General features: G+C 33.7%; 1 protein-coding gene across 1 annotated transcript in view; it reads right to left on the bottom strand.

Moving 5' to 3' along the window:
- Window positions 1-5,659: 5,659 nt before the first annotated feature.
- Window positions 5,660-22,891, bottom strand: part of ACTR3 (actin related protein 3) — a 49,524-nt gene continuing 32,292 nt past the window's right edge. Inside the window, exons 4-12 of the mRNA XM_020905420.2 lie at window positions 21,279-21,389; window positions 18,238-18,333; window positions 16,713-16,820; window positions 13,864-14,007; window positions 12,075-12,248; window positions 11,554-11,646; window positions 11,279-11,404; window positions 7,989-8,072; window positions 5,660-6,443 (exon numbers count right to left, since the gene is read on the bottom strand). Coding sequence (XP_020761079.1) covers window positions 6,348-6,443; window positions 7,989-8,072; window positions 11,279-11,404; window positions 11,554-11,646; window positions 12,075-12,248; window positions 13,864-14,007; window positions 16,713-16,820; window positions 18,238-18,333; window positions 21,279-21,389 — 1,032 coding nt within the window. The 3' untranslated portion in view covers window positions 5,660-6,347. The remainder of the gene's footprint in view (window positions 6,444-7,988; window positions 8,073-11,278; window positions 11,405-11,553; window positions 11,647-12,074; window positions 12,249-13,863; window positions 14,008-16,712; window positions 16,821-18,237; window positions 18,334-21,278; window positions 21,390-22,891) is intronic.

Below are 22,891 nucleotides of genomic sequence, written 5' to 3'. Positions count from 1 at the left end.
CTGAAAATTGCCCAGTGATGCTGATGTCAATTTGGGTGTGATATCAACCTTAACTGTATCAACTTTTAAGTCAGTCAGTGTTTGAAGGAAACACCTTCTCATCTTATGCCCCACTCTTCAAACTTGTCTACAATCACATGCTCACTCTTTGCCCAACTACTAATCGTTTCACAGGCTGTTTCTTCTATAACTAAAACATCTTCCCCATCTACTCTCCAACTACCAAAATCTTATTCTTCTTTCAGGATCTCAGGAAAGACCAGTAGTATTTCAACAGAAAGTGCCCTGTGAAGTACTGCCATCATCTCATGAATGTATGTGACATCCCAGCTAAGCATCATGGCACCAAAAACAAGTCTCAGATGTTTTTAACTGCCCAGCCTTCTGAACAAAGAATTCTTAAGAATTTGTTTGGGAATGATACCATGTATGGCCAATAAGAGAAAGATTGTGTGGTTTTAATTCCAGTATTAACTTTCTAATAAACCTCCAAGAGATTAACAGCCTACCATACCACTGACTTATTAATTGAAAATGGAGGCAATTTTGAAGTCATCACCTCTAAATAAATTGGTTTAAAATGAAATTTGAACAATCATAACTGATCAATAAAAAACAGAGCTAGAAATCAGTGGTATTTTTTACTGTTGATTTTGAGTGTTACAAAACATTTCAGGGCATTTCAATTAGCCTTGTACAATGCGATGATTTTCAGAGACATGGTCATTTACATCAGAGATTTCAAAATGATCAAAGACCTAGTTAAGGAATTACTAAAGATCTACTTCAGAAAATTTGATCACTTAAATAATTCCCCACTGTTTTATGTAAAATGTCACTGCTTTATTTTTAAGGCAAAAACTACTGGCATTAAAAAACATTAATAATTCAGTCTTAAGTTTTCTGATACAGATATTTTTTAAGGAAAAAAGCTATATACTCAATTCAAGTTTTAATTTCAAAGTGAAAAATGGCTTTTATTCATTCATCTATCAGATGTAGCCATCTAACTACCACAATGTGCCAGGCAATACTGTAAGGCCCTAGAAAGAGCATATGGATAAGACAAACCCTACTGTGAGATTTTACTTTTGTCAACTATTGTTGGATAACATTTATCAGTATTTTAAGAATCTCAGGCACACATAAAATATTAATTTTAAACCATAAACTGTTCAAAGTGTTAAGTCACTCAATCGTGTCCTACTCTTTGTGACCCCATGGACTGTAGCCCACCAGGCTCCTCTGTCCACGAATTCTGCAGGCAAGGATACTGGAGTAGGTAGCCAGTCATTCCCTTCTCCAGGGGATCTTCCCATTCCAGGGATCAAAGTGGGTCTCCTGCATTGAAGGTAGATTCTTTACCTTCTGAGCCATCAGGAAAGCTAATTTTAAGCCACAGCCAAACTTATATTGGGCTTCCCAGCTGGGGTTGTTGGTAAAGAACCTGCCTGCCAATGCAAGAGACTAAGGCACAGGTTTGATCCCTGGGCCAGGAAGATCCCCTGGACAAAGAAATGGCAACCCACTCTAGTATTTTTGCCTGGAGAGTCCCATGGACAGAGAAGCCTGGTGGGTTACAATCCAGAGGATCACAAAGAGTCGGACAGGACTGAAGTGACTTAACACACTTATGCTGTGTATTTTCCACTTCACCTCAGTTTTTTCCCTAAAACCCACTACTACCACCACCACCATCTTTACGAAAAGAAATTCTAAGTTAACATGACATTTTGCAAATCTCTGGGAAAAATATTTCTCACTCCTCTGAGAGCATCTTTACTAATACATTAGCCTCTGACCTCAGGGTAGATGTTCCATTCACCTTCATGCAGTGCCTGAATCACAGAATGTAGTCAAGAAATGCCTGTGAGATTACAGGCCCCAGATTTGATGCACTATATAGAGTATAAATGAGTCATAGTGTTTGAATAAAACTAAAACTATTTTGACTCAGCATCTTAGTTTAAAATGTAATATATAAAAATCACCAAAAGTGAAGAAACGCTGGAAAACACTACAAGAATAATTTGCTAAATCAAAACTAAAGAACACTTATCTTCTTCCTAATTTTTAATTTCCTTATTTTCTTCTTTCAGGTTTTTTCCCCCAATTGCCACTTTTTCTAAATCATTCATTTCTATTTTTGTTTTGTTTGTTTTTTTGCTTTTTTGTTTTTACTGTGCCTGTGACACTGAAACAATGTTAATGCAATTCTAAATTCAAATAGGTGTTATAGCCTTTCATCTCCAAGTTAAAAATGTATCAGTTAAACTGGGTTATGGCATAGAGAATACCAAAGACAACCAGATTTTAACTTGTTTTTGTTAAGGTTCTATCAAGACCAAGCAGATAATAAAGAAAATTCTGGAATGCTGGGGAAACATGTGGAAGAGAGATGAACATTTATATAGTATTGAGGTGTTATTAACAGTGAGTAGCAGAAGTCCTTTTCCACTAACATCTAAAAACTTTTCATACTCACAAGCAGATCTAAACATTGTTGCTTAAGGTTAGCCTAGATGTGATATGGAACTAATTATAACGTTTTTATTTTCTGAATTTGCTGTGAAAGTTTCTTATAAACTCTCAATAACAACTCTGTCCCCGGCCAACTATATAGACTAAGCGCTATTACACAGAAACATATTTTAAAACACAGGATTCCAATATGTATGAGAGAATGCTTCACTCCTAGAGTTGGCACATATTTTGTTTTGTATGTTAGCTAATACATTTAGTGTCGTGTCCTCCCCCCCCCCCCCCCCCCCCCCCCCCCGTTAACCGAAGCTGAGATTCTTGGTGCTAACAGTTAACAAAGAGACTGCCAAGGGCTATCCAAGGTACTCAAGCTTACTGATGATGAATTACAAAGTATCAGGGAGTAAGGGATCACAAGAGTCAGAAGTAGGATGGTAAGAAAATCAGAAATACACTGGACTTCACTAGTGACAGATAAGTCCAGTATTTATAACAGCACTCTTTACAATGACACAAATAAGCTTTTACATTACAAATAATTTCCTCAACATTGTTACAAGTACTCTAGTACCACCTACAGGGTTACCTGAAAGTTTTTATTTATATAGATATCTTCTCTAGAAATTAAGAATAGAGAACATAACAGCCTATTATCCACACAGTTCATTTTATTTCTGAAGGCATTTCTAGAAACTGCAAGAGCAATTTATTTCCATTTGTTAAAGTGGCTTTGAAAACAAACCAAAAAATGTGTATTAAGGGACCTGAATAGATTAACTGCCTTATCTCTTATCAAAAAGGAAGATCAATCAGAACAGGATGATTACTTACAGTATACACCATTTACTGATTTTAAGGGTAAGCTGTACTTACCAAAGAGTAAACATCATGTTAGAGACAGCCATCATCTATTTTATTTCTGCCCATTAGTATTTCCAATTGATTAAAAGTCCTGCCTATCAGAAAGGAGACCTTTAATAACATCTTTACTACCACAAACAAATTAATCAAAAAGACTAGGCCATAGTCTCACAACTCATAAAAACTGCATTGTTAATCCAGGTAACACTGTGTGTGCTATGCTTAGTCGCTCAGTTGTGTCCAACTCTTTGCGACCCGATGGACCGCAGCCTGCCAGGCTCCTCTGTCCATGGGGATTCTCCAGACAAGAATACTGGAGTGGGTTGCCATGCCTTCTTCCAAGAGATCTTTCCAACTCAGGAATCGAACCCAGATCTCCCGCATTGCGGGGGGGATTTTTTACCGCCTGAGCCACCAGGGAAGCCCAAGAATACTGGAGTGGGTAGCCTAAGAATACTGGAGTGGGTAGCCTAAGAATACTGGAGTGGGTAGCCTATCCCTTCTCTAGGGAACTTCCCAACCCAGGAACTGAACCAGGGTCTCCCACACTGCAGGTAATTCTTCACCAGCTGAGCCACCAGGGAAGCCCCCAGATAACACTACTATCTTATATATTAATTGAATTAAGGTCCAGCTAGTTCAAACAATATGTCCCTGATTATATAAACATTTTTTTCATGTTTTAACAATAACAACAAAAAAAAAAACTGAAGGAGTTGTATTATCAATCTGTAATACTAGAATAAAAATTTCAACAACTGGCTTCAGGCTTCAATCTGGTGTTTTTTCAATGTAACATGCTTATGCAGTCTCTCATATCGGTGTTATAGATTTTAATCATGTTGGCCAACCTCTACACATATACAACCAAGGGTGCAATAAACTGATACACAATGACAGGAGAGATGTAAAGGACGTAAGAGCACTGTTTCTATCATATTATACACCAGGAAACATACAGGAAAGGCTAGAGACTTCTTGTTTCCCCAAGCAAGTTAAAGCTTAAAACAAAATTTCTGACCCTCGAGTTTATTTATTTACTATTCAGTCATCTCAGATGGAAAAGACAGTTATGACAATACTAATAATAATACTGTTTTGGGCCAGAAGGATAAAATCTTTAATGCTTATTTAGTTCTGTATCAAAAGATCTTTGAAAAAGCAAAGTGCAGAACAATATTTAGAGTAAGCTCCTATTTGTATAAAACAAGGGAGCTATATCATTCCTATATGCACAGAAAATTACAAGGACATAAAAGACATTCTAAGAGTGTAATGATGAGAAAAATGAGACAGGCTAGGGTAGGAAAGAAATCTTTCACTATGTACTCTTTGGTACTACTTGAACAACCTTTTCTTTTTTTTTTAACAATGTTCATGAAATACTTTTCCAAATAAAAGAAGATCTTTGATCCTGACAGGATGACCACTTTACAACATACAGTATGTTCCTGACTCCCACACTTAAAGAATTAAGATTCACATAAATGACTAATATAATTTTAAACATCCATATTCACTCTAAATAAAAACTAAAGTTTACTCCTCAAATCTATGTTAAAGACAAAAACACTTTAATTGTCTAATTTTTGGACAGAAGTATATATTAACATTAATCCTGCGTGTTATTTTCATGGATAATGAAGTTCAAGTGTTCACTGGTATTACTGCTTAAGTTCTAAAAGCCTATAAAAACATCTCTCATTTTAGTCTTCTATAAATAACTGGCAAAATTTCAAGCTCACAAGAAATTTTCTACCATATATATAGTGATTTCAATGAATTCTATTATTTCAACAGAAAAAAAAGCACATAAATATATAAACACAAAGTAGAAATGACACTGCTTCTTAAAAAAAAAAAAACATTAGAAAAGGTAATTCAGTTTTAATTTATTTTCATCACTTGTTCTTCATGATCCAGATATTTTAAAATGTAATGAAAATTAACTTTCCATGATATGTCAGGGACTGGCACTAAAAAAATTTTTGGACTGCAAATGAGTTATACAAATGAAAATATCAAATGGAGATCCAGTTATCAAAATGAAAGCAGTCAACATATTAAAAGTTCACAATTATTTGTTTAGAGCACATAAAAAAGTCAGCTTACTAACCAACTGTTGAGATTTTAAAGAACTATTGCAGAGGTTTGAAGAAAATAGATTTATTAGTTAACTTATAAAGATTAAAGAGCTTGAAACAAGTATTAAAAAGAAATTTGTGCCTTTATTAGAATGGTGTTAGGCTTTAAATATACCAATTTGGGTAATCAAATTATTCATTTTTTAATAAGAAATGACACTACAGAACTGCAATTCTGGTCCAACAGTCTTGTCTTTACTTTTCCTTTAAAGCGAGAAAACAGAATGCGAGTAATCAGAAAGCACTAGCAGGCATCAGTTAATCCAAGACACTAGCTTCTTAGTTCCAAAAGCACTTGCAAAGAAAACCATTGGGGGCACAGGAAGGTGGAAGCACTTCATAATAACTGGAATCCCATGAGTGTGTTGTGTATGCCAAGTCTCACAGGTTACTTTTTGTATTTATCCTTTACTTGGTCACTTTTTTTTTACCCTCAAATACTAGTTTTTCTTTGACTTTTTTCCTCAAAGTATAAAAAGTATGAAATATAAACAAGCTCTTGCATTGCACACACTTCAAAGTGTACAATTCAAGCATTATAGAGCTATCTACATACTGATAAATCCCATCAAATCTTGGATAATTCAATAATATACAAAATACCAGGGCACAGAAAGAACTAAAACCCACTTCTTTTTGATACACGTAAGATTCAAATATTCAATCTAAAGAAAAACACTTAATCATTTTGGCTCTCCTCTACATTCGCATGTTGATATACTTATTAAAATATTCCTGTATAATTAATGTTTGGTCTTATTATTTCAAGTCAGGTTTAAAACCAGCCATCCAGACAAAACAGGTAATCAGAAAGACTATTTCTTCCCCACCTCCCTAACCCCAATAACTATGAAGCCAATTTTACGACATGACTCCAAACACTGGATTGTGACGACAAATGCTAGGTCCAATTTCTTCATAATCCTTTTTGGTGTGGCATACTTGGTAGAACTCAGGCTGAAAATAAAAACAGATTTTTGGAAAGGTCAAAAATGTACCACTTTTCAACATGCTTTAAGATAGGTATGTTAAATCTAAAACGTTTATCAGTCCATTCATGGTAGTTGAACAAAGCTTTGAAATTCTAACTGTGACTCAAAATCAGCTACAAGTCTATAACCAAAACTGAAAAGGAACATTTGAGAAAAGTCTTTCTAATCCCCCTCCTCAACATCTGTTTCTCCTGGAATTTTTCAATTTTGAGGAATCTCAAATGCCCAAACTATTCTGTTGTGGCTTTCCCACACTGTACATTGAATCAAGAAAAGCAGCAGCATTCATGTAAGTTACAGGTGACGTATTCCAGGTCATGTTCCAAAAACTTGCTTTCCTCACTGAAGGTCTGGTATAGACAGACTATTCCACAGTCTATTACCTCATTTCTCCAAGGGGAAAAGTTACACACTCAACTAGGTGATAGAGATAGCACAACTGAAGACAATTCAAATTAAGGAAGAAAATAACTTTTACCTCTTATTTTTAAATGCTTTTATTGAAATCCAAGGTTGTATAGTTTTCAATAATTCAAATAAAAGTTCTTACACTTTATTTTCTACTGTGTACTACAGGATAAAGCTAAAAAGGTGAAGTCGCTCAGTCATGTACAACTCTTTGCGACATCATGGACTGTAGCCCGCCAGGCTCCTCCGTCCATGGATTTGCCGAGCAAGAATATTGAAGTGGGTTGCCATTTCCTTCTCCAGGTACTACAGGATAGAGCACCACTATTTACTAGGCTAAGGATGTTAAAATTTAAAGTATCTTTTAAAGGGACTTTAAGATGTTTTGGTTTGGGAGAGGTATATTAATTCCCTTGACTCAGTTTAGAACATCATACTTCCTATGTGGCAACTCTTAATATTTTAAAATATTTGCACAGGAAAAACAATGGCCTTCTGATACCTGTATCACCACAGAGTTAAAGGTTCTCCCCACAGATAAGCTTTAAATCCTCACTCTAGGACTTTCCTGATGATCCAGTGATGAAGAATATGCCTGCCCAAGCAGGGGACATGGGTTCTATCCCTGATCTGGGAATATTCCACATGCCACAGGGCAACTAAGCCCATGCACCTGTGCTCTAGGGCCCATGTGCTGCAACTACTGAAGTCCTTGCACCCCAGAGCCTGTGCTCTGCAACAAGAAGCTGCCGCAACGAGGAATCTGCGCACTGCAGTGAAGAGCAGCCCCCAGCTGCTGAAACCAGAAAGAGCCCACGTGCAGCAACGAAGACTCAGCACAGCCAAAAAAAATTCATTATAAGAAGTGCTCACTCAAAAAAGGTCTAGCAAGAACAAAAAACAAAACAAAAAAACCAGTAAGTCCAAATGAATTCCACTTTTCAAAAATACTGTGTTTATTTGTGTTCAATTTTAAAACTTCCCTGTGCAATATTATATAAAAATTTAAGAAATTTCTCTTGTTCCTCTAAATTAAGTTGATAAATTATTTTATCTTTAAAACAAAAAAGGCAAATTTTAAAGTAAGCTTCATCTCACTTACTGTGGAAGCCAGCATAGATCCTCCAAACCAAACTGCATACCGTTGCATGTGGTGCGTAATGACTTGTACATCAATAGGTTTTGGCTATAAAAGATATAGTAAGATCAGTTCAATGGTAAACTCATATAATAATCCCTATAGTATTTAACCTTAGTTGTACATACTCAAAAATAAATAAAAAAAAGATGTGGAGGTGGGGGTGTACACAGAGCAAAACAATGTAACAGAAACAAATTAAGCTAATTTTATAATTTTTTAAAATATAACCACACTGAAGTATGGGAAAAGAACTAATCCAGGTAACCCATGAACACAGTATTAGGACTACGCCCTCAGGCTTAAGCTAAAAACTAAGCAAACACTGAACTCTCATTAGTTGGTCGATTTCTCACAGTGGCATGGATCAATAATTCTGAAACTACTATATATGTATTCCAGGATTGAGCAAACGAACATAAGGCTGGTTTCTTACCGTCCCAGAAGAGCATTACAAATATGGGAAGGTAAAAGGCTAGAATGAACCTTACAGTATTCTGAAACTTCTATTATCTGTATGAATCTGTAGTTTTTACAGAGAACTACATTTACATGTGCACGCGCGCACACACACACACACCACCCCCCCCCACATCTGACTGCCAACAAGGCCTAGATGCACTGACCCCCTCAGTGACAATTGAATATATATCTAGTGTCCAAATCTTGGTTTCTTTTAATTGAAGTACAGTTGGTTTATAATACTGTGTTAGTTTTGGGGTGTACAGCAAAGTAATTCATATCTATATAGGTACATAGATAGATTTCAGATTATTTTCCATTAGAGTTACTGTAAGATACTGAATACAGTTCCCTGTGCTATATAGTAAAATCCTTGCTGCTTGTCTATTTTATGTATATAGCATTCTCCACTAAAAGGAACAAGGGTACCTTGAAATAAAATGGCTGATTTCAAGACTGGAGAAGAGAAAGTACAAGATGAACCTGCAATATCTTGCTATTTCAGAAAGTGAGGATGTACCTGCAGAATACTGTGGCCACAACAAAAGGAATAAAAGCCACCTCTGAAGGATTCTTACTAGTCAAGTATGAGAAAGTTTAAGCATCAAACTTAATAACAGTATTAATGATACAGCCTACAGAATAACTGAGAAATCAGGAGTTCAGGGATATTAATGAATGAATAAGGGGGAAGGACATACTCTTTCTTACAGTAAAATGAGACTATGAAACACAGAATAAATAATGGAATTTGCAAAATACCATTTGGCAACTAGCACAGCAATAACTAAATATGATGTTAGAATCAGTGGCTGAGACTTTGATGAAAAACAAGGCAGTTATGCCTCATCTGAAAGTATCACCCTGTGAGATGCTTATTAAATACAGAGGAAAAAACAGTACCTTTCTCTGCAACAGAGACACCTGACACCCTTAACCAGGCACTCCGAGAGAACAGGAAACAAACCACGCGCCTGGCGGTGCAGCGCAGTCAGAAGGAGACCGCATCACCGCCGAACACTACTGCCAAAAACACTATCTGAGCCTACTCGTAGGAAAATATCAGACAAATCCAAACTGAGAAACAGTCTGCAAAATAAACTGCCTGGAGTCTTCAAAAATATTAAAGTTATAAAAGACAAAAAAATGAGTACTTTTTCCAGATAAGAGGGAAATGAAACCAAATTCAAACATATGATCCTGGACTGAATCCTAGACCAGAAAAAAAAAAAATATATATATATATTTTGATTTTGATAATTGTAATGGCCTGTTTTTAGGAAATACACACTAAAATTTAGGGGTAATAGGCTATATTTGCAAGTCACTCTCAAATAGTTCAGGAAGATACATGTGTCTATTTGTATACATACATAGATTTATAAAAATAGAAAAATAAAGCAAATATAAAATGCTAAAATTTGGAAGTCTAGGAGAAGAATATATAGGAATTCTACTAGAATTTGCCAACCGTGTTAAAGCATGAAATTATTTTGGAATAAAAATTTTTTTAATTTATATGTCACAAAAAGATATGGCTTTTTGTTACTAAAAAAAAGCTATTTGACTGTCCTTTAAAATTGGATTGACAGGGAAAAAAGCCAGATTTAAATACAAATATATAAATATGTTATAAAGATCCATAAAAATAACTACTGAGTAAAATAAAAGGGAAGGAGGTGGAGTATGTAGGATTTTTCCTGTATTATTAGATATGTTAGCATAGTGCTGACAACACTGAGAGAAAAAAAAAACCTCTCAGTTCTTAGAAATGTGTAAGAAGCTTAAAAATATTTTAAACATTTTTATTTAGCTGCAATGAGTCATTACAAACTAAACAACTACTTTTTATTGTACTCCAAGGGATAGTTTAAAGATAATCAAAATTTAGGGGCTGAAAGTAGTCAGCTATCATGCAATTCTTCAAACAGCAGTAAACCACAGGGTGTTGTATTTACCACTTTCAAGTAATTCTGGGTAACTAGTAGTCTTGGATGAAGCCCTCATTCTTGGAAATTTTCCAAGTTGCATAAATTCATTTTACTTAGTAACATATCCTCTGAATCAATGTTTTGCTTCAATATACCACATATAATGATAATGAAACAAAATTTACTGGAAATTTGTCTTACAAATATATAAAGCAGTCATCTGAGAATTTGAAGTTAATTTTGATTTTTTTTTTTTTTTTTGGCAGCAAACCCAAAATTACAGGACAGAAATTGAAAGGATATTTTGCTGTACCAACAATCTGATTTCACACTATGAGGCTGCTATGGGAGAGGACAGTCGGTGTGTGAAAACAGGTGAAATCACACAACCGTCTCTCTCTTTCAACTCTGCTTTGTTGTCCTGCTATAAAAGGTATTTAATATTTTGTAGACTCATAAAGAATATTATTCCTGGAATATGCAACAAACTACTATATGTAAATTATCTGTGAGATAAACATTAAAAAAATCTCTCTCATAGCTATGAAAGTCAAAGTGCTAATCACTCAGTCATGGCTGACTCTGCGACCCATGACAGTAGCCCACCAGGCTCCTCTGTCCATGGAATTCTCCAGGCAACAATACTGCATTGGGCTGTCATATTTTCCAGAAATACAGGTAATTTCCTAGAGGAATGGAATGACCAAGAATATCATGGATATTAATCTATAAAATTAACCACTTTCCATTAGACACCTCAGGCTCCTCTTACCTTCCAAAGAAAGCTGGCAGACATTCTACATTTCCAATATAATAATCAAGGCACCCTCAACCTTTCTACCAATAATTGAGAAAACCTACCTTCAATCTACCACCACTCAATTCCTCACTTAATTTCAGTCTGGCATCTACAGTTCTTTTCAAATCTCTTTGCAAGCGACGTCCAAAGTCCCTGAACATGGTTGAACCTCCGGAGAGGACAATATTCTGTATTAGTGGAGAAAAATAAATAAATAGAACTTTTACATAAAGAGAAGTTTAGACGTGTTTTTAAATCTACATTCACCAACAGAGAGAAAATAAAGACGTTTTTTAAAAGTGTCACTTAGAATAACAACTTTGCTATAAACACTGACCTTGTAGAGAGGACGTCTGACATCAATAGGACAATTCTGAATTACTTCATCTACAACTTCTGAGATAGGCTGGGTAAAGTCTGGGTTAGCAAACTGAAAAGTTGGACACATGATAGAGATTAGACCACTACTGATTTAAATATCACAATTAAAAATTAAGAAACTTTTCAGTTCAAAAATAAAAGGACTTCTAGAAATAATAAATTCTGGTCTCTGCCTCAAAGACACTGAAATCAGAGATTTCAAAAGAAATAAAATTAAAATAATGATTACATATACCATCTCATAACTATCAGATTAGCAAAAATGTAAAGCCAAACATATACTATGACCTGGCAAAAATCTATATAAATGGGAGCACTTCACAATGCTGATGAGAATATACACTGATGTAAAGATTACTCCCTATAGCACTTTAGCATTCAAAAGAAAGTTCCTGAGATTAACTCTGATACTATTGACTGGTATTTTCTGCAAAATAATTCAAAAAACAAATCTATCTTAAAAAAAAAAAAACTTACCTCTGGATGAAAAAAAATTTCAGGTCCCAAGAATCTCTCATATCCAACATCAATGGAAAACTCTTTCTTTGAGATAGCATTGATTCCAGTATACTGTTTAATCCACTTTGATCCATCTGTATCATACTTGTTAAATTCTTTTACTAAGTCTGGGCAGACATAACTATAGCGCTCCTAGAAAATGAAAAGTAATTTTTCTCCATTGTTTTAGGAAAAGCAAAACAGAATGTATTTATTTTCAGTAAACTAAAATCAAATGAAAAAATAGCTTAAGAAAATAAAATTCAGAAATTAAGATGAAGAAAATTTTATGTTAGGATGTTATCATATGTATAGTACAAATAAACAGCTCATCTCCTGGGCTTCACATACAAATAGAATAAGACTTAACAAAGAGTCAATTTCTAATATTTCAGTGCTACTTCATGAAAGCACTCATTAATGTTATACAAAATTCTATACTGTTTCAATACTCAGAGGACTTTAAGAGAAGAGAAAACAAAATACACAAAGAATTGCAAAATAAATACCTGACATAACCACACAAATTAGTACAGTAAGAGGTACAAATTATTAGGTATAAAATAAACTTCAAGGATATATTGTACAACATAGGGAATATAGCCAGTATTTTAAATGAAGTATGATCTTTAAAAGCTATGACTCACTATGCTGTACACCTGTAACATATATATTATAGAGCAACTATGCTTCAGTAAATAAAATTTCTGAGGTGACTTTTGCAACCATTAACAAATTCCTTTACTATGTAAGAAGTGGTAAATTCACTTTCATTCCTAACCTCTTTTAAGCAAGGAAAACACTATAATCATGCAAAGACTGTCAAATCAATGGAACTATTTTTACCTGGGAGGTTTTGCTTTTACGTATTTAAAACATAAATGAAATTTTTTAGATATGTTGACAAATGATAAATTTTAAAAAGCAATGCTAAATATTTTGGTATTTTGTGTAAGCCCTAGTGTAGCATACAAATTATTAAAATACCTTACACAGCCTTCACATTTTTCTTCTATCTGCCATATCATTTGAACCAACCACTGCAACTATTCTACAGCCCAATGAATCAATGACACCGAAAATTTTGTTGTAACAGATAACTGTTAGAATAAGAAATAAAGAAATCAGTGAAAATTGAGATGTGAGGACTCTGAAGTGAACTAATCACAGACATACCCCATTTTACTGTGCTTCGCCAATAATGTATTTTTTAAAGATACATTGAAGATATTTGGCATCTGCATTATCAGATGACAGCATGCTTTAGCAATAAATATTTTTAAATTAAAGTATGGGGTTCCAAATTAAAGTACATACATTTTATAGACATAATGCTATTGCCACTTAATAGACTGTAGTGTAAATATAACTTTTAAATGCAGTGGGAAACCAAAAATTTTGTGTGATTTGCTTTTTTGTGATACTCGCTTTCCCACAGTGGGCCAGAACAGAACCCACAGTACATCCAAGGCATGCTACATTTATTTTACTAAAGAGAGTAAGTATATTGAAGTCAGTTTGTATAAATATCCTTATATGTTAGTCTTCTCAAATGTGAAATGTGGTGAAAGCAAGCAACAAGTTGCTAAGACCCCAAAATCTCCTATAAGAAATACAGAGAAAAAAATATAAATTAAGAATACTGGTTTGTAACTGGTAACAAAAGCTTTTGTTAAACTACTGTTCTTGACTTAAGAATTTTTCCAGTTAATATTATAAACATGAATTTCATTTCTAACTGAATTATATTCTCAGCATAATTTTTTACCTTCACTGCCTTAGCAGTTTCCAAGGATTGTTCTGGAGGAATTCCTACTTCTCGGTCTCTCAACAATTGCTGAATAAAATATGTTATATCTCGTCCTGCGATTGGAATGTGCTTAATACAGCTGCCAATCACATACCCTTCAGCCTAGATAGGGAAAAAGTCAAATTTATTTTCAATGTTTTCAAGAATCACCAAACTAATCACTAAAGATCAATTTCTCAGATTACTGCATTTGTATCCTTAAGTATTGCTTCATTCCAAGAAAATGCTTCTAGTCTTTATTCCTCAACTGTATTCTTCATAGATAACTTACCACAGAATTTACAATACTGTACAGACACCATGAATAAGAATGGCCAGCAAGTTAGATTTATTATCTCACTGGTAAGAGTTTATAACAAAGACTGAAATGATTCAACAACAAAGAAATAGTGAATTTCAGAAGCATTAAAGGTTTTACATAACAGACTTCAAATAGGAATTTACTGTTTAAATTTTCTATAATTTCAGCAAGAAATTTAAAGTGCATTGTAGGAAATTTGATCATTAACACACATTTTCTATCATTTTTCTAATGAAGTAGGTACCAACTTAAGTCTGAGATAGTCCATGCACCATAATTCCAAATAATATATTTTGCAGAATGAATTTATAAATTTCTACAACTCAGAAGTACAAAAATAATGTAACAAAATTACATTTCATTAACAACACTGTTATTTTATGAAAAGGTAGAGTATTATTATTAGATTATGGTAAGTTAGAGATGTTTACTATAAACTATACAGCAAAACTCACCAAAATCAAATGACAATAACAAAGAAATACACAGCATAGCTAAGTCAGTAAAAAAGATAAAATGAAATTATAAAAAACACTCCATTAATTCAAAAGAATGCAGGAAAAAATAATAGGAATACCCAATTCTTAATATGCTTCATAAAACTATTCCAAGTTGGTAGCTTCTTTTTGCAAATTACCTACTCCAATATTAATTATAAGGATAAAGATATTATTGCTTAATTGTGTAGATATTAAGAAAAGACTGCAGTCAGGCAGAGCAAGTTCAAATCCTAGCCACATGACCTACTTGGTGATGTTAAGGAACTCATTTGCATTTTATAAGTAAGTAAACTGAGGTCCTTAAAGGATAATATAATCTACAACGTAGATCTTGAGGTTAAAATGAGAATTTTAAATAAACAATTTAAGAATCTTTATGTATCTCTAAGCAGCATACATGTATCCATTATTTAATCCTCAAAACAGTTCCATTAAACAGGTTGCTATTATTGTTACCATTCTGGAAAAAAAAAAGGAAAAGAATATGTAGCACTAAGAAAAATATGCCACCTAAATTATAAAAAAAGCTATCAAAATATTAGATACACCCTAATTTCCAAGATATTAAAATATCCCCCAATGCAATACAATAAAATGTAGAATAGCCATACAATAAGATATCATTTGGCAATAATAATAAGTGAAGTACTAGACATGCTACATCATGGATAAACCTTGAAAACACTGGGCTATGTGAGAGAGGACAATCACAAGAGTGTAGGACTCCATTTATATGAAATAGCGAGAACAAGCAAAACTATAGAGACAGAAAAAGTAGACGGGGCTAAAGGTAAGGGGGGAGAGTAAATGCTAAGATACATAAGGTTTCTTTTCAGAGTGATAAAAATGTTTTAAAATTGACTGGTAATGATGCACTTTAGACAAAAAACACTGCATTGTACACTATAAATGAATGAACTGTGTGGCGTGTGAATTATATCTCAAAAAAGTTTCTTTTTTTTTTTTTTAAAAGGGCAAGTATTGCTAAAACTATTATGATATCAGGAGGGTGAATTATTACATCTAACCCAATAATCACTCTGAGGATGTAATTGTCAACAGAGGTTTCCCAGTGCATTAAAATGAGGAATAAGAATAATGAAGAAATAAAAGTTCAAAACAATTTCATTCTTTACATGATATTCAATGTAACATAAAAATTTTTTAAAAGAGAAATATTTCTATATATACCAAGCTGATAGAGATCAGTATGAATTCAAGTAATAACTCTGAATCTATTGGGCACAATGAAAATATTTAATTTGTCGTTAAAAACTAGAAGTAGAAAGGCTTTGGCAGAAAAATGCCTTCTCTCACAAATAATCCAATCTGATGCAATTTTCTTAATGTGCTTGATTAAGTCCATGCAAAGCACAACCACAACTTGAGCTTTTTAATTCAAAAATGTAATTCCCCAAAAGTCATTGATGGTCATGTACTTTCCACTAACTGCCATTTTAGTAGAAAGCTAACACAAGTATGAAATATGTTAATTAAGAAGAATAAGAAAAACTATTCACTGGCTGTGGAGTAGGAAATGGCAACCCACTCCAGTATTCTTGCCTGGAGAATCCCATGGGCAAAGGAGTCTGGCAGGCTACAGTCCGTGGGGTCGCAAAGTCAGACATGACTGAGTGACTTAGCACATTCACTGGCTAACATACATCCAAACTGGAAAGCTAAATTCCATGTTTAAGAAAAGAAAGGCACATTTCCATTCCAGATACTAGAATTCATCATTTCCTAACTACAAATTGGAAACAACTTCTAATAATTTTCTAATTATTTTGAACTATAGTACAAACCTATAGCAAAAAAGAAAAAAAAAATGGAATTTGTTCACAAAATTCAAATGTGAGCAAAACACACCTATAGCAGAGCAATGACCAAATTATAGTAAATAAATATAATATTTCAAGTTTTTTTTAAGGTGGCATTAATCCATATAATTTAACCTTGCTAGATGGTAACTGCTATCTTGTTCAGTAATTGTAAAATATCCTTACCACAGGGATGACATGAGTGACACCGTCTCCACTGTCTATTACCGTACCGGTCAACGTCCGTTCTCCTACTTGTCTGGAGGTCCAAGATGCAGCTAAGGCAAGAACGGCCTTGGACAAAAAGAAATATGGCAGGCACGAAAATGAAATAAACAGTTAATAGAAAATTTTTTTTATTGTAGAACTTTATTCAATTGTAAACGTAGTATCTTTGGGAAGAAAATACACAGAATTAACTTACATTATACAATAAAATTCTTTATATCCTATATATTATTAAGACAACTTAAAGGCTTACATTAGTTTTTAGGGGCATATTTATAAATTTTCCATATTTTAGTGAGGGCCATTTTCCTCCTATAGCCAAAAAAAAAGTGGAAGACTAACATGAGATACTACAGTACTAAAATATAGGAGAATAACATGAGATAATACAGTACAGGACTTAAACTTTGTGTATATATATGGCCTAGCCTATAACAAACACAAAGGTGAAAGTAAGGTAGAGACACCAACCATGAGTTATTTAATACATAGATGGCTATATACAAGTGTCACTCTTAAAAGATTAGCTCCAAATTTTCTAAATGCAACAAGCATTCAGGAATATGTAATGAGCCATATGAGCAGAGAAAAGACCACTGCACACTTCCAAATACTATGAGTTAATTAGGAAAACAAAGTTGATGAAATAATGTTTTTCAAAAAAAAATCTTGGCATAAGCAATAAAGTATAAGTTTTTCCATTTACAAATTAAGAAATTAATGTAACTAGTTCAATTAAAAAAACTAAATTTCATACAAATCCAAGCCTCAAACAAGATAACTAATTAAAAACAGTACTAAGCTGGCTTTATTTTATTTACTTGCAATATAATAGCTGAAAGGAATCTAGAAAGGTAACTAGACCATCCTCTTACTTTAACACCATAATCATTATGGGCTAACAGAACTACACAATAATTTATATACTTGTTAAGCATTTGTGGTATGCCAGGGATCACATTTGCTACAGGGTTAAGAAACAAGTAAGAAGTAAGCTCTGTTCCTAAGAGGGGAGAGAAACTATTCCACTGTTCCATACAGATTTAATTTCATACAAATTAAATTTGACAAAACATTATAGGGATTTATGATATACAGTATACAGAGGGGCACGATGGCAACAATGGTCAAACATATGTAGTGGTAACTAATTCAAAACAGACTACAAAGAAGGACACAACGCATGTTGTAAGGGTAAATAAATGTGTATACAAAGGTTTAGACATGAACTCTGAATAAATATTAGTTCCGTTATTTCTGTTCTACGAAAGGCCTTATTAATTTATCCAAAAACCATCAATTTACTTCTACACTTCTCTTTTACTCACTAAATAGTTCCATTGCTCTAATGATTTCTAAATTATCAATTCAATAGAAAACTATATGTTTTGAAATTAAGAAAAATACACAAATATTTTAAGGTTGAATTAAATCAGCTTAAAATTTAAGAGCCATGCTTATTTTGACATCTAAACTTGCTTACCTGTACAGCAATGTACAAGCCAGGAACATTGAAGGACTCAAACATTATTTCAGCAGTATATTCCCTGTTTTCTGGAGTATTCAGTGGAGGTTCAGTCTATGAAATTGAATAACATTTAAATAGGCATTATCAGATTACTGTGATAACTTTATAGACAATCTGTAAGTGAAAAATAATGTATTTTTCAAACACTATATTTATATAAAAGTCATTAAACTCAGAGGTACAAAGACACATAGGCTAACGAAAAACTAGAGAATTCAACTAGACCTACACATACATGTAACTGCTAGAGTATAAAACGGAGATGTTGACAGCTCTCTTCAGTCTGAGTTATGTGACTGCACAGAGACTACGGGGTGAGTCTGGGTCAGAACACAGCCCAGTGAGGCGAGAAAGGACCCAAGGAACGGCACCCAGAGCCCTGGGCGTCGCGCCTCACCTCTGCCCCAGGAGCACCTACGTCGTCCTATGTCACCAAGCTTGAGACCACATGAGACATTCTCAGGAGTCCATTTGACTATTCAATTATTTCTGTTATCTCAAATACTTAAACTTGAAAGGCAAAACTTAAACTTAAGAAATACAGAATTATCTTTTTGACCTGGAGTTAAGGAAAATTTCCTTAAATTTAATGAGCACAACTTGCAAAAGGAAAGACAGATAAAACTTAAATTCACTGCAAACAAAATCATGTTCTAGATTCTAAGACACCACAGAAATTTTTTTCAATTAACTGGGATTAGATCTTTTCCATTCATAAAACCTTTTAACTTCTAAACTACTTGATGTATTTAAACTTATTTAGGAAGGCTTTGGACTATGTTCAAGAATTTGGAGATAATTTAGTAATAGTTATGTGTAAAATTAAGCAAACTAAAAAAACCAAGGCACTTAAATTATTCACTCCAAGAAAAACAGAATCCTATACAAAATAAAATTTAATCAGAAGATCTCACAAGGAAAATATACAAATAGCTAATAAGCACATGAAAAAGTACTCAATGTTACCAGTCACCAGAAAAATGCAAATTAAAACCCAAATGAGAAAGCTCACACCCACCAGAATGGCTAAAATTAAAAAGACTGACACATATGAAATTTTAGATAGAACGCAGAGTAACCAGATCAATAACACATTGTTGGTGGGTGTGCAAAAAGGTACAGTAGTTTGGGAAAAGTTCTGAAACCTTCCTATAAACTCAATCATACAGCTATCCTATGACACAACAATTCCTTATCTAGGTGTTTACACAAGAGAAATAAAAACATTTTCACAAAAGACTTGTATAAGAACATTCACAATATCCAAAATATTCCTAACTATCAAAAACTTGGAACAGCCCAGGTGATTTTCAACAGGGAAATGGGCAGTGAGGCATATCTGTACAAAACAGAGTATGACCCAGCAAATGCAACAACACGTATGAATTTCAAGATTATGGTGAAAGAAGTCTTACCAAAGAGCACATTTTATACAATTCCATTTATATGAAACTCAAAAATAAGGAAAACGTATATGTGTGGGAAAAAAACTGGAACAAGGGTTGCCACCAAGAGATGGGGGTAAGGATTAAGTGGAAAAGGGCACGAGATAATTTGCAGCTTAACAGTAATTAACGTTCTGTATTCTGATAAGGGTTTGGGCCTCACAGACATATGCATCTGTCAAAACCAGAGAAGGGCAACGATTAAGACATCACGCATCCTGCAGGCCAAATCCAGGCTGCCCTTCTTCCTGTAAGTAAGCTGACTGGAACACAGCCGCTGCGTATGGCGGCTCTCCTACCACAACAGCAGAGCTGAGCAGCTGCAAGACACCACACGGCTCGCAGAGCCAAAAGTCTTCCCTGTCTACCTTTAGACAACGTTTGCCAATGCCAGGTCAAACCAATAAAAGGGCAGGGTTAAGATGTGTGATTTTACAGAATATAAGTTTTGTATAAAAGAAAAAAATGTAAACAGTAATAAACTCTAGTTGATGTGTAAGTCGCTCAGTCGTGTCCGACTCTTTGAAACTCCATGGACTGTACAGTCCATGGAATTCTCCAGGCCAGAATACTGGAGTGGGTAGCCTTTCCCTTCTCCAGGGGATCTTCCCAACCCAGGGACTGAACCCAGGTCTTTCACATTGCAGGCGGATTCTTCACCAGCTGAGCCACATGGGAAGCCCCAAGTTGATGATAATGTATGCTAAAGTAGTTAGTGGTGAAATGACTCAATCTGCAACTCTTTGCAGTGATTTAAAAAGTAAGATGGAGTAATAGAAAGATAACCAAATAAACAGATGTTCTAAGACAATTACAGTAAAATTGCTGAGTCTAGACTGTACGGGCTCAATGCAAGGTTCTTTGAACTTTATGTATATGTATATTCACATATTTATGTGTATATATATATATATATATATACACACACACACAGTCACCATAATAAAAAATATTAATTTTACCCAAAATTATGATATAACTATATCACAGAAAGAGGAAGAAGATAAGGATATTGTGTTAAGGAGGGGGGACAAAAGGAAAAGAAGAAAATACTCATCTTTCCTAGTAGGAAGTTATAGTATCTAATATTTAAAATAACAAACAAAAAATAGAAGAAATACGTGAGAAAACTATCAGGAAAAACTCTTTAAAATTCTAAAGCGTGTGCCTCTGGGGGATCAAGGGTTTAAGAGTAGGGAGAGGTGAGGAAGGAAAGGGCTGTTTTTTAAAGTTAAATCTATAGCACTTAAATTTTTAAAGTTATAAACATGCATTGTTTTGATTAAAAAAGTTTAAAAATTAAATTACATATTTTATTAGCAAGAATCACAAATGAAATAATCATACCCGCTGTTTAATAAAAAAAAAAAGTGCCATGTTTCCAACTTCTTCCCCTCAAATTTACATTAAAGATACTAAAAATGATCCAGATTTATCACGTTTTTAGATACATGACAAATAAATTATAGCCTATTGAGTACAGATGTAATGAAACTATTCTCATTAAGCTTCTTCAAAAATTTCCTCACTGAAATTATAAATTGTGCTTACCAAAAGAAAATAATGATCTTCAGGTTCTGCCCTTAAATATTTAAAGATCACTTGCTCCATAAACCTTTCCATCAAATCCCAATCTTCAACTATACCATGGCGGATTGGCCACTATTAAAACAAAAAAACAAAACAAGAATTAAATCTTTATTAATATAAAATTTTTATATTTATTAATATAAAAAATATCTAATTATTATTTGATATTAATAATAGTAATACCAAAAATATTAGATGAGGGAAGCATTTCTTAGGTGTAATGACACACAGATCATTAGAAGATGCATACTTAACTAGAGATAAAGGAAATGATTTCTACATATTTTCAGATGTTTCTATTAAAAAATAATGCAAATATGTCAAAATATTAAAAACTATTCAATCTACATGAAAGACTGCACCAGTCTTTCTGGATTTTTGAAAATTTTATAATAGAAACATACCCCATTAAAATTCAGCTTGTGAAAATTACAGGTTATGACAACTTGCGTAATCTTTAATTTATCAGCTCTCACAAATATTTGTTGTGTGTCTAATATATAAAAAACAGCTGGTAAGTAAATAGCAAGAATAATCGTAAATCAAGCAAGCAAAATTTTGTAAGACAAGTCATACATATCTGTATAGACTCAAGTTTCAAAACTGAACCTGGCAGAACTACAGAAAATTCAAAAAGACATCGCTAAGTACTTTCAATTTTCCAGGGAAATTTGGTGATACTCAGAATCAGTCTGACACTACATATCTACTAGTTTAAAACAGTACAGTTTCAACATCAGTCAGTAACATCACTTCTTTGAAAAACTGGATTACCAGCAGTTGCTATGATAAAAATTAAAATCTCTCCCCCCAAAAATCCATAAAATAAGAAATGTAAAAAAGCAAATTAAGAAATGAGGATGGTGATACAAAATCTAATTCCAGGTGTGAGAAACTGTGACCTACCTGATAGGCACATGCATCCTAATAGTAACTAATTAATAATCAAACAAAAATACTTTCCTCTCAAAGAAGTGTTATTTTTTTTTTCAAGTAGCTACGCTGCTACTCAACAGACTGTTACAAATCCTTCTAAGTGACAAAAAACTGTCAAAACTTTTACTGAAACACTAAAGGCACTAAGAAAGTTTGTGAACCTCTGCAATAAAACAGTTTCACAACACATAAAACTAAAGCAAAAATTAGTATTCTGAATACATGAAGAATTCCTTAAACAAGCAAAGTAAAAGCTTAGGCAAAACTCTTCCAAAATTTTATAAAAGAAAACATTTTTTAAAATACAGTTCCATGCACATAGTATAAATATACACTTAGTACCTAAGGCTGAATTTATTAATGAAGAAAATATCCTATTGTCATTTAGTCATCATTAAACCTCTTATCTATTCATTTTTAATAACCACATTTCACCAAAGCCTTCTAATAGATACTTCTTAAAGCATTACACTGAAAAAAATAACTTCTACTCCTCACTGTCTCATTGGAAAAGACCCTGATGCTGGGAAAGATTGAAAGTGGGAGGAGAAGGGGATGACTAGAGGACGAGATGGTTGCACGGCATCACCAAATCAATGGACGTGAGTCTGAGTAAACTCTGGGAGCTGGTGATGGAC

This window comes from Odocoileus virginianus, chromosome 13 (assembly GCF_023699985.2).
Source record: "Odocoileus virginianus isolate 20LAN1187 ecotype Illinois chromosome 13, Ovbor_1.2, whole genome shotgun sequence".
NCBI classification, from domain to species: domain Eukaryota; kingdom Metazoa; phylum Chordata; class Mammalia; order Artiodactyla; family Cervidae; genus Odocoileus; species Odocoileus virginianus.
Note: the sequence above shows the minus strand (reverse complement) of the source record. Positions and strands in the feature narration are given on the sequence as shown.